At 37.9% G+C, this 12,427-nt stretch overlaps 1 protein-coding gene and 1 long non-coding RNA gene across 3 annotated transcripts in view; both read left to right on the plus strand.

Moving 5' to 3' along the window:
• The window catches only part of LOC146456372 (uncharacterized), a 71,113-nt gene that overhangs the window by 24,769 nt on the left and 33,917 nt on the right, over nucleotides 1–12,427 (plus strand). The window lies entirely within an intron of this gene.
• The window catches only part of LOC146456373 (uncharacterized), a 43,507-nt gene continuing 31,323 nt past the window's right edge, over nucleotides 244–12,427 (plus strand). For both annotated transcript variants that reach the window (XM_085093181.1, XM_085093182.1), the window contains exons 1-4: nucleotides 244–327; nucleotides 5,980–6,293; nucleotides 8,576–8,723; nucleotides 11,886–12,158. In XM_085093181.1, the coding sequence (XP_084949307.1) occupies nucleotides 249–327; nucleotides 5,980–6,293; nucleotides 8,576–8,723; nucleotides 11,886–12,158 (814 nt within the window). In that variant the 5' untranslated portion in view covers nucleotides 244–248. The remainder of the gene's footprint in view (nucleotides 328–5,979; nucleotides 6,294–8,575; nucleotides 8,724–11,885; nucleotides 12,159–12,427) is intronic.

Consider the following 12,427-nt stretch of genomic DNA (forward strand, 5'->3'; position numbering starts at 1 on the left):
AGACCCAACGTAAAAGTTTGAGTTCGTCAAGTGTTGGGAACTGACTAACAGCACTAAACAGCTTTGCAAAAATTTAAATTTATCGATGTTGTCATCAATTTATCTTTCATTTCTGCGAACAGATGGACATTAACAAATAAAAACGCAGTTAAAATTGACAGTATTTTACTTTGTAAAAATTACTCTTTCCTGTTTATTATGAGTCAAAAGCCGCCTAACGATTAGCAGGTTGTTTTTAAATTTCCGCAATGTCGGTCCCTCCGATGGATTATCGTAATATCTCTTTTCGATTTGTGTTTCTCACAGTGCTACTTCACTGGGTCTTAGGTAAGTACAATAACAGATCTCTAGTGCGTGAACCCTCAAATTTTTTACAAGCTATTTAAAAAACAATGCAATTTCAAGAGCATGTGGCCGTCGCTTAACCTAACTTTAACGCTCTATCGAATTGACTTTTCCTTTGCCTGGTGAAATGGGTAAGCGACCGTATCTACCACATTTTATTTTACCTTTTTTTCACTCCTCTTCATCACAGTAGATGCAACGACGGTTGATGCAGACTTCAATGTTTTCTTGCTGCAGGTGTTACAGCTTGATACTTAGTTTTCTCTTACGTTGCTCAACTTCGTCACTTTGTCCTCGTGTTTTCCGCAATGATATATAATTTCAGTTAAAAGGTAAACAGAAGTCTATGCGCAGCGTTTCTTTCAATTCACTTTAGGAGTAGTCTTCCGGCAAAAAAAAAAATACAGTTTTCTACTTAATTATGTACCTTGGATTATTTCCTTATATTTTGGACTGCGGTCGCACAAAGTTATCCCAAGATGGAATTTACTCTACAGTTATATATTAATTATAAAATCAGGAGTTAAAATATTCAATATGTTAAAAACGAAAACTTTGGTCGATATTATTATAAGCTCGTATTATCTTTTAACTCCTTGCTTGAAAGCGATATCATGAAGCAGCTTAATTTCACAATGAAACATTTCATCGTTTTTTTTCAACAGCCCTGGTGATAAGTTATGCAAATTACCGTAAATAGTGCATAACATGGACTGGGTTTTAAAATAGATTCGGCACACAACCTAGCACAGACTATTAGAATTCCCTTGTTCTATCCTTGGGATATGGAGAGGACTAAAGCCATTGGGGAATTTTCGCCTGCAATGGGAGATGTTTTCCCGTTTTCAACCCGGCATTCCTAGGAAAGTAATGTACCGAAACTCTTTTCAAGTAACCCGTATGGCGACTAAGGATGTAATTCAATTCAATTTTGTAAACACAAAATATATATAAAAAAAAATGGCAAAAGAACTCCAGAATAAATACCAGAAAGGGGAAGGGGCAACTGCGAAGCAGCCCTGAAATACCCCGTCCAGATACAGAGCCATTTTAAGAGAGTATCAAACAACCTCAACGAACGTGTGCTAGCCGTTAGTTTAGGGAAAACTAGAAGGCCATACAGACAGAACAAGAAATGTCAAACTGAAGTCTGTAATTTGTACATTCATCAGGAAGCGTTTCAGGTAACTTGATGATGACACAAACTCTAGTCACCACACTGGCTTAGACGTCACACAGACTAAATCATTATATACCACTGTATCGTGGTAACTACTGAATGATATAAAAGACCGAAGTGACACAGACGTCGTTCTTTCAATTGTTATTCGGGTCGGCATTTTTTTAGCCTGTTAACAGGGGAGCCGGGCGAGTGGAGCGCGCTCTGCGGGGCGAAAGAAAGCTAGGCATGCTGTCAGGGACTGATTATTTTGATGTCTCCGTTTCATAAGAGCAGATTCTGGTATCATGATCTGATTGGTTAGATAGATGATTGTTGACTTCTTTGCAAACTGATATTAAATCGTTTGAATATCTTGCGGGTTAAAATTTGCATAATTTGTGAATGCAGGTGAAGCTTCTTCAAGCTTACAGTTTAAAGAGGCGAAAATCAACGAAACATTTCCTCAAACCTTTGGGCTTACACAACTGTAAAAGAGCTGAACATTTGCCTACAATATGTGGTTAAAAAGCAAGATGTTTTAGGAAGTTTTACAAACTAGTTCAGCAGGAGTTTTATCTTCCATTTGCTTCCTTGGATATTAAAAGAAATGCGGAACTGAGAACATTCTACGGTTTTTGTTGTCACGTCGTTGGGGTCAATAATAAGGACAAGGTTGAGTAGTTATCTAACTTGCGCCTCAAAGCGTTTACAATCGGCGCTGGAAACGAAGAAGGCTATCTTGAAGGTGCTCTCAGTCGGCGAACGTACGATCGGTGAATCTTTTTGAGTTTGTTGCCCAGGAGCAACAAGCAATTCCTTGTTTCTTAAAGAGCCTGAAAACGGAAACTATCAGCGAGAAATTTTAGCAAAATCGACAAATGTGCTCCCGTTCTTGCGGCATAACCAAATATTTTGTCGACTGCATTGGTGAATATTATAGATTTTCTGACTCGTTCGAGTAGAATGATTGGCAAAAAATTACCTTGTTGAGATATTACTCATAGTTTAGTTACAAGGGGGCCGAACGGCGGCATCAAAAGAATGTCCACGGGCTCTCTCCCTTTCTTTCTTACCCCCTTTCTTTGAGCTCGATTTTTCTCTTAGCTCTATACCCCACTTGGGAGCCTGTTCACAAGCTAGTATTTTTTCATTTCGACGCCAACTTATAAATGACAAACACATATACCCAAACCTGGAACATTGTAACATAAATTAGACGTGAAAACATGTAAGTTTATCAAGAGGATCCTGAACGCTTAAGTCATACAGACAATAAACTATAAAACTCTTCTCACAAATGTTACACAGAAGTTTTGAAATGTCACACGTGTTCAAAAAACTAAGATGTCAGACAGATACTCCAAAATATAATCGGCACATACGCGAAAAGTAAGGTGCCACACGGATGCTATAAAATGTCATACCAACGCGAAGCTTTAGATCGTCACCAAGAAGACGCTATAAAATGTCATGCATACGCGAGACTTGAAAGCGTCACACAGAGAAAAAAACTTCTGTTATTTATTTATTTATTTATTTATTTATTTTTATTTTAGTTTATTTTAATAATGACAATACGTACAATACTTATTACTTGACTTACAGTACTAAGAATATTTACTATACATACTACAATACAATACCTCTACACAAGTTACAGTACTATACAAATATTTACAATACTTACAATACTCACAATGGAGTAAGTTTTCTGAAAGAGAGTGTTGTAAAATAGGAAAAAAATACCAACACTTTTTGCAATGTTCTTGCTTGAACATTGTACTTGATCCTGAAATCTTGAGGCGACATTACCTAGCTGTTCTTTTTTAAGAGAGATGGACAGTGGTCGTCTTAGCCTGCGTGCAGACGTGTCCTTTCGTTGACAGTAAGGGAGACTTGATCCGTTCGCGAGAAAAATGGTTCGTTTTTGTAAGATTGCTTTGTATGCATTTCAGCAAAAATTTCGAGAAAACTGTCAGGAGTAAGAGTATTCGTCCATCAAAATAATATTTCAGTAAAAATTGACAATCAAATCTGTAACTTTTTGTAAGTTGGATTTCCCAGAAGTGCTCAAGCATTTCGACCAAGTCCGTCACGCCAGTGATGATTTGTGATGTCGTGATGTCGTAGCGTAATTTGTTCGCCGTGAACTCTTGGATGTCCACTGTTCAAACTATCGAGTACTCCTTAGAAATTGTTTATTCGATTTACCGTTTCAAAAAGGTTGTTTTCTTTCTGAAAACGGCATATTGCAGTATTGAAAATTTACTCGTAAACAAACATGGTTACCATTTTGAATTTTAGTGGGAGTCTGCGTGGGACAATCTTTCCTTTCTAGGCCCCACTAAGACCTACAGACAATGGATTCTGATTGGTCAGTGTTTACTGAAGACAATAGGAATAAAAATATTCATTCTAGGGAGAAGAAGGTTTGATCCAGGTTTAATGAATAAATTATCTAAAATAAATTACAACTTGTGAGTAGAATAAAAAAAACGGAATTTGAACGAAACCTTGACTTCAGAGTTTTCAAGTGATTCATGCATAGCGGTCAAGACACATTTCAACGGGAAAACGAAAGAGATTAATTTCAATAACAGCAGCTAGACGGTTACCACTGTGAAATTCAGTTATAATCGAGATAAATGAGCATCGCACTTGCACATCGTGATAACCAAGAGTAACACGACATATTTTTTTGTCAGGTTGACGTCTCTTGGCCTCCAAATCATCGTTTGCAGATAGGTCTATGTTCTCTTGGATTTCTATCGGTGTATTGAGCTAGGAAATACTTTGAAATGTCTTGACCAAAAAAAAATTGAGACGCTAATGACCACTGTCAAGAGACTATGAGGTACCTAGTCTCTTGCCACTGTATACTGACATTAAAACTACAAAGTTGTCTCATTTCACTCTATATTGACTCAACAGGGAGTCCTTGAGGAAGTGAAACACGGCATTATAGTTGGATTATTTCAGTTTAAAGGGCCCTAGTCAGCCACACCTTTGTTTTTGTTTATATGCGAGAGTTTGGCTATTATATATAATTCGCAGAGTGTCGAAATGAACGAAATCACTGTGAAACTACTAAAGGTAATGAAACATACTTTCAGGAACAGAACTTACAGTTAAGCAATAAGATTTCGCTTCACCATGCAATATCAATAATTTCGATGGCATCTTTGTTTTTGTTTATATGCGAGAGTCTGGCTATTATATATAATTCGCAGAGTGTCGAAATGAACGAAATCTCTGTGAAACTACTAAAGGTAATGAAACATACTTTCAGGAACACAACTTACAGTTAAGCAATAGGATTTCGCTTCACCATGCAATATCAATAATTTCGATGGCATCGAAAATGGCAGAAGCTTACTAGGGTCCTTTAAGCGTTCATTTCTCAAAAAATGTCGCCAAGAAAAGCTTTGTAATAAAATGGACCCTGATTGCTGTTTCTAAAAAGACTATTATTGCTTGTCATTGTGGGTATAGCAGGTTAACGGACTGAATCGAAAGTAAAGATATTTATTTATTTATTTATTTATTTATTTATTTATTTATTCATTCATTCTTTCATTTATTTATTTATTTATTTATTTATTTATTTATTTATTTATTTCTATTTATCTATTTATGTTAATTACTATACCTACCCTAAGTCGGAAGGAGCTGTTGAATGAATTCCGCGTCGAACTTGAGTTTTGTGATTAAAATTAAATGCTTTGTCTATATGATAAGAGAAGCAGAGACCGATACAACGTAGAATACCGTTTTGAAGTGTTGTATATTTCAGCTGGCCAAACCAACCTTGTTCAGGTACAATGAGAATTTGCATTGGGACATGTGCTCTATTACAAGTATTTGCGCAATAACAGAACTACCTAAAACTAAAGTGATTGACAGTATAAATAATGAGGCAAATGGTATAATAAAAAAATAAAATAAATAAAAAAGGAAAAATATAGTAAATTCCTTTCTTCTTTTTTCCTTTTCTATTTTTTCATTTGCTTCATATTTATTTCTAACTGACGTCTTCGTTGGCGTTGCCATCTTACTTTCGTAAGGTGCCCAATGTTTAATTAGCCCCTGTACCTATTAGCAACCTCCCCATCCCCCCTACCCGCCCCGCTTATAACTCTCCCTTGTCAGACGTAAGATTAATACGTCCTCGGAAAAGCTAAATAGAAGGAATTCAGAATGTTTATGTTATTTGACGATGTTTTCATTGCTGTTATTATTAGAAGTCCATATTTAGGTTTCTGTATCGGAAGAAGAATTTTTATTTGGAGGAATATTCTAAAGGTGAATAAAGAATATTATAAAGAAGAATTCGTGGAATGATGAGATCTGGTCTCAAGTAGTGACAGGAACTCGCAAATAAGGACATGATCAGACCCCTCTGAGTATACTGACCATAAAAATGGGCGAAGTGGAACTTATTAACTCAAACATTTTGTTGTGGTTTGTGACAGGCTTCTGTACTGATCTGGATATTGGAATTCAGAGAGGTTCAATCCCAGATGACAGCATAACAGCTTCCTCTGAACTAAATGTCAACACGCCAGCCAAGAATGGCCGATTGAGCTACACAGCAAGATCATCATGGTGTGCGTCCACAAATGATAGTAATCCATATCTACAGATTGATCTACAAACACTTTATATCATCTGTGCTGTGTCAACTCAAGGAAATTTCCAAGCAGATGGCTGGGTAAAGACATACACCTTACAGTCATCCAGAGATAACATAACGTGGAGAAATTATGAAGATAGTGGTTCAATTAAGGTGAGCTTCAGGATACAGGATGCGCAACTACTGCATCCAAGGGACACCTAAAACTGGGAAGGACCGTTCAGTTTCATACGTGATGGTATATCACGTTCGACATTCAAATCCTAGCAGTGTGCAGGATGTTTGTCCCATGAACCTAGTTTAATGGCCTTAGCACCCACGAGTCTCCTGTAGCTCAGTGGTAGAGCATCCGAACTAGTAATCGGAAGGTCTTAGGTTCGACTCCTAATAGGAGCACTCGGATTTCTTTTCTCCGAGGATGCCTGTGACACTTTCTAGAATAATACATCATTCTCATTCATTCACCAGGCTGGAAATATACCATCACATTTCTTTCAGCTTACAACTTGTTGTGATACTCCGGTCTCGTTACAACGCTCAAAAAAGTTAGCGTGTGTTCTTTTGTATTCTTTCGCGAAAGAGATAATATTTAACAATTGATTCATGCGTCAGCGTGCTTCATCGAGATTTGAAGCACGCAGGAAGTTTGGAGAGCACGAAAGATGCGTAAGAGTTGCTCGAGGCGTAGCCGAGAGCAACTCTAGCTTCTTGTGTGCTCTCCAAACTTCCCAAGTGCTTCATATCTCGATGAATGCACAGCTGACGCATGAATCAATTGTTTTATAACATTCTCAACGGGGTAGTTTTTAAACCCGTTGATTCTGGGTTGACCAGAGGTTTCCCAAGCATTCAGCCAATGTGCAAAATGGTAATAAACAACCCCATGTTCGGCAAAAATACACATCTTACAGGGTAAAAAAGGCAACACCCCTTTGGTCTAAAGTAGTTAAAGTTTCTAATTATGGAATAAAATACACTGGTTGCCAATTAAAATTTTTCCAAAAAACAAACTTGAAAATTTAATCCTCACGTTTAATACATCACCTACATGGGAGAATTCTTTCCGCTTGCGAGGACATGTCGGTTTGTTTACGCAAGATTTACGCAGTTGTCACGTCTAATGAATGAAAATAGAAAGAAAACAGACAACTGAAGCTTCCCGAAATGAAAAATTTATTCAGTTAAGTCTTCGTTCTAAGAAGCAAAGGCGTACAATTTTTAATCCGAGACGATAAACGCGCAAGTGATTTGAAGTGAAATTGCAAGTCCATTTTGAAGTGAATTTATCGAACCGTGTGCACGGTTTTCAAAAATTTCGCAAAAAAATAAACTGTTAGGAATACGAAGAAGCGGTTAAGTAGAAAAGTATATTTAAGTACAAATTCACAATCAAACCTGTAATTTCTTGTGAATTGAATTCCCACAAGTACTCGAACGTCACCAAGAAAGTTCGTGGCTTATAATCAGTAAATAAGTCTTAATGATCTGAAATGTCCGCTTGCTGATCGTCGGCTGGATAAAACAACAATATGTCCTTGAAGCACAATTTCTTCGCCGTTAATTATCGGATTTCCGCTTTTGAAACTATCGAGTATTCCTTAGCAGTTTTTCTTTCAGTTTCTCGTTTCGAAAAGGTGTCTTTTCCCTCTGAGAAAGCGAAATTGGCGCCTGAAAATTAATAGTTTTGCGAGACACGATGTCACGGGCCTTGTTCTCTTTTTTCCTTTTCTTCAGGTTTTTTCGGGAGTCAAAAACCCTAATCCCAAAGAAAAAGTGGGAAGAGCTTCTTCATCAGCTGATTCCCTTGTTGTCATCTGTAGTTAAACGTTTTGCTGAAGATTTCGCCCGTTTTTGAATGCAAAATGGAGAAAGTCACTCACCGAGTTCTCGAGGCATTTGTTTTCTGAGGTCATCAGCGTGCACAATAGGAATATGAACCACGCTCGCGCAATTGAATTTGATTGCACAAATTTACTAGCTATGTTATAAAAGTCCTTAATTCAACAGAGTCACTTAAATACAATTCCAATTACAACTAACTTTATTTAACTTATTTTGCCTATTCACAACAGGAGAGAAACAATAATAACAACAACCTCTACTGAAGGGTTAATGTAAAGTAAAGGAAAGCTGAACTTAAAAAATCTGGCAAAAAGTTTGGATAATCTAAATAGCTGTAAGGGTAATAGAGTGGATGGCAAAAAACTTTTAACAAGGTTCAGAAAATAATTAAAAAGATATCATTCATTTAATTGTAATAAGAAAAGTAAGACTTGCTGTGTATTGAAGTTAAATTTTATAAGGATTATAAGTGTTAAGGATTATAAGTGTTCGTGTAAATCAGAAATATATAAATTAACTGAAAAGAAAAATGCTGTCAGAAAACAACTTGAAGAAAATTATCATATTTTGTTTATTTTTCCCCAAAATTTCAGATTTTCCAAGGAAATGGTGACAGGAATACCGAGCATAAGAATTTAATTTGGGATGGAATCTTAACAAGATGGCTGCGATTCGTGGGAAAAACAAGCCACAACAAGTTCTGTATGAGGACAGAGGTTTTTGGAGTGAAACAAAAACCAGGTAAAATAACAATAGTACTTCTCCGGGTCTTGTTCCGGTCAATGACGCTTTAAAAAAATATAAAATAATTTTTCGTAGCTTTTGAATTTGTGCTGCTTGTATACTTAATTTCTTATCTTTAGTGGTGAGTAATCGGCAGATACGAGGCATTCTGAAAGAAGATCCATAACTTTAAGAGATATCCATTACGTACTGAGCAATTTGTGTAAAAATCGGCTTTTTACAATTACTTGAGAATGTTAACAGATGTTATAGGAGGATTTGCCACACTTCATTTTAATATACAATAACGTTCTCTTCAGTCCGCATGCAACATCATGACATATCAGAAAAGTTAAAATTTCAGTACAAATTCTGGTTGCCTGAGTACTTTGTTAAATGCAACCTTTCTATGAATAAAGAATAGCAAAGGAAAGTACATTGAAGATAAATAAAGCAGTTCAAACATCACAATAAACGGCCAGCTGACTTTAAAGGGCGCGGTGGCGTGGACTATCGATCGGGCGGTCGGAAGATCAGATCCCGAGGGTCGTTGGCTCGAGGATAAAGCTGGTTCATTGCTGTGTTGTTTCCTTAGACAATAGTTTAAGGCCTCAATTGAACAGTTTTATATATTTTTAACCATGCTGCTGAAGGACAACATGAACAGATTATTGCGTTCGACGAAGGAGAACGCAAGTTTTCCGTCCTGTGTCTTTCGAGTTGGTGTGCCTGTGTACGGCTATGCAGAATTTTTCGAGATTGCTGTAAGGACACCCAAATGGCGCCCCCGCTTGAGTTTTGCAGGGGCATGTGTCGGCCAAGAAACTGGTGCGAACTTATGACGACATCTGACCTCGTTTTCGCGCTAGAGCCATCTTTTTAGTCTCGTTTTCGTATAAGAGTCGCCCCCTCGTTTTCGCGCTATTGCCTAAATTTGCATACCTCGGGAAAGTTTTACATTCAGTGTACGGGATCACATTTCAACTGCAATGTTCATCAATGTTCACTGGATGGAAATATCTCTAGACTACATAATCTTTTCCCTTTCTTCCAGAAATCTTTTTTGTGAAAGATTGCATTGAAGAAATTACACGTTTCTTAGCCACAGGTTGGAAGACAGACGCAGTTTGTTGAAGCAAAATTTGCATACATCGGGAAAGTTTTACATTCAGTGTACGGGATCACATTTCAACTGCAATGTTCATCAATATTCACTGGATGGAAATATCTCTACAGAATCTTTTCCCTTTCTTCCAGGAATCTTTTTTGTGAAAGATTGCATTGAAGAAATTACACGTTTTGTGGCCGCGGTAAAATAATTTTCCGTGGGAAATAAATTCATCGAACACGACAGCGCTGCACGCCTGTTGTACATTTCGTCGTTTCAGAAATAGATTTCAACCGCAAACTAGCCTGTGGAACTACGACAAGACCATGCTCATCAAAATCGTTGCTATGTTCAGAAACCTTTTAATCTCCTCATTTGATGCTACAAAACAGATAAAGAGAGCTTTTCACCCAGCCCTAGGTTCGCGAGGTTTTGCGAGTCACGTATTACGTTAAAGCCGCGGCCACACGAGCGATTTTTTGCTCGCGCAGGTGATGCGATTTTTTCAAATTTTGTCGCGTCGCCAGCGCGAGATGAAAATCGCACGTGTAGCCACCCTCGAACTTGCGACGCGACAGGTGAAAAAATCGCAAGAAAAAAGTCGCCAGAATTGAAATTTTCGCGACAAAATCGTAGAGATAGCGCCCGTGTAGCCACCCTGCAAACTAAGCCTCGTCATCCGAAATAGTTCGGGAAACGCCGGGACATCAACGACTGAAATTTCCGTCAGAAGTTGATGGTAAAATCCTTGTTCCTTTCTCTTTACGAGCCACGGACGGACCCACGTTGACCTTTTCTTAATTTTCTTCTTCTTTTGGTTGCTTTTATCGTCAAGAAGAAGAATGCAAATAGGTGAAAAACAATATCCTCGTCCGAAAGGGCCGTCCGCCATGTCTGTTTATAGCGCCAGGCCTCTTGAAGTATGCGATTCACGCAGCTTTCAATTTGTCGCCAAACTCGCTAGAAGTTGTCACTCGTGTGGCCACCCTCTCGCGCTGGCGACGCGACAAAATTTGAAAAAATCGCATCACTTGCGCGAGCAAAAAATCGCTCGTGTGGCCGTGGCTTTAGTATAAAATCAAAATACAAAAATATCTGAAGTATACACACATTAGAAACTGACATCAGGCCCCGGTTTTTCAACGAGCGGATTATTTTATCCAGCGGATAATTCGCTATCCAGCGGATAAAATCTATTGGTTGGAGAACATTTTATCTACTGGATAGAGTTATCCGCTCTTTGAATATAAACCTTGGCTCTGAGATGTCTTTCAACTGTATGCAAATTAGCTCGCTTCAGTTCGACATTTTTACGGCTTTATAGTCGCGTAAGTTGGTAAAATACCTTTTGAGTAGAAGACCAAAATAGTATGCTGGCCTGTGAGTTTCGTTTTTCTCAAAGATTATAAGCGCTATACCGAAAATGATGTGCATTATTTTAAACTTCAACGGTGTCACGCAACAGGCGGACCGAAAATACTTTCTATTTTTTTTTTAAAGTTCAACAACGTAGCCGCTGAAATTTTAAACTCAGCTTCGTTTATTGCAAATATTTCACCTTGGTAGTTACACATTACGTACAGATATAAAAGGACGAACGCACTCTATAATCTTTGATTACTACTAGTTTAGACAATAAACTTTGCTTCTCGTTGTCTTTCTTCACTCGGGTGCATAAATGGGTACCGGCGACATACGTCCAAATTTCTGCGTGTATGTAATTAAACCGTCGCTTTTCTCGCCGCATTCCCCGACCCTCGCGCACACCGCTGTTTAGATTTCAGTTTTGCTAAACATGTTCGCTAGCAAATAAATAAGATCGTCGTCATACATTTGTTCAGCTTTAATACGTATTTTTCTATTTCGCAAAATATTATGATATTTTATTATAAATGTTATAGTATTTCCTTTTTGTATTTCGTCTCAGCTTGAATACTTATTTTTGTATTTCGCACAAATTCAAGACTCGCTCAGACTTCTTGCGTCACCGTACACATTCGAAACGCACTTAAAATATAACTACAGTTGACGTACTCCATGCCAAGTAAATTGCTGTTTGATTTTTAACACAGAAAACATTGCTTTAGGCAAGAACACATCTCAGTCTTCGACCTATAGTGACAGCTACGCTAGTGGTACATCAGACAAAGCAGTGGATGGAAATTCTGACACAAATTTTAACAATGGACACTGTTCATACACTCTGGAAAACAATCCCAGTTGGTGGCGAGTGGACCTGGGCTCAGATCACGTGCCAGTATTTGAAGTGCGCATAGTCAATAGGCTTTGGTGGACTACTAACACGGTTGGGCTCATGAGAAATAATGACTACAAAATAACATTAGGTGAGTACTTTTGAAACAACCTGTTTATCATGAGGCAATTGATGAAGTCATTGAGTAAACAATGATGGAAAATCACAACACCAACTGTAAAAAAACATTCAGTTCACTAAGGGAGCGGCGGAGCGCGCGGAGCCATATTGGTAAGAAAAATTGGTAATGCATCAATGCCAGAAATGTTGGTAAGGTTATGATGCACTTCCGTCCGCCCGTCCGTACGTCTTTTCGAACGTCTGTCACAGCGCCACAGGAAAACCAATGCAAATATGGAA

The sequence above is a fragment of the Pavona decussata genome, unplaced genomic scaffold (genome assembly GCF_977016875.1).
Source record: "Pavona decussata unplaced genomic scaffold, jaPavDecu1.1 SCAFFOLD_256, whole genome shotgun sequence".
NCBI lineage: Eukaryota > Metazoa > Cnidaria > Anthozoa > Scleractinia > Agariciidae > Pavona > Pavona decussata.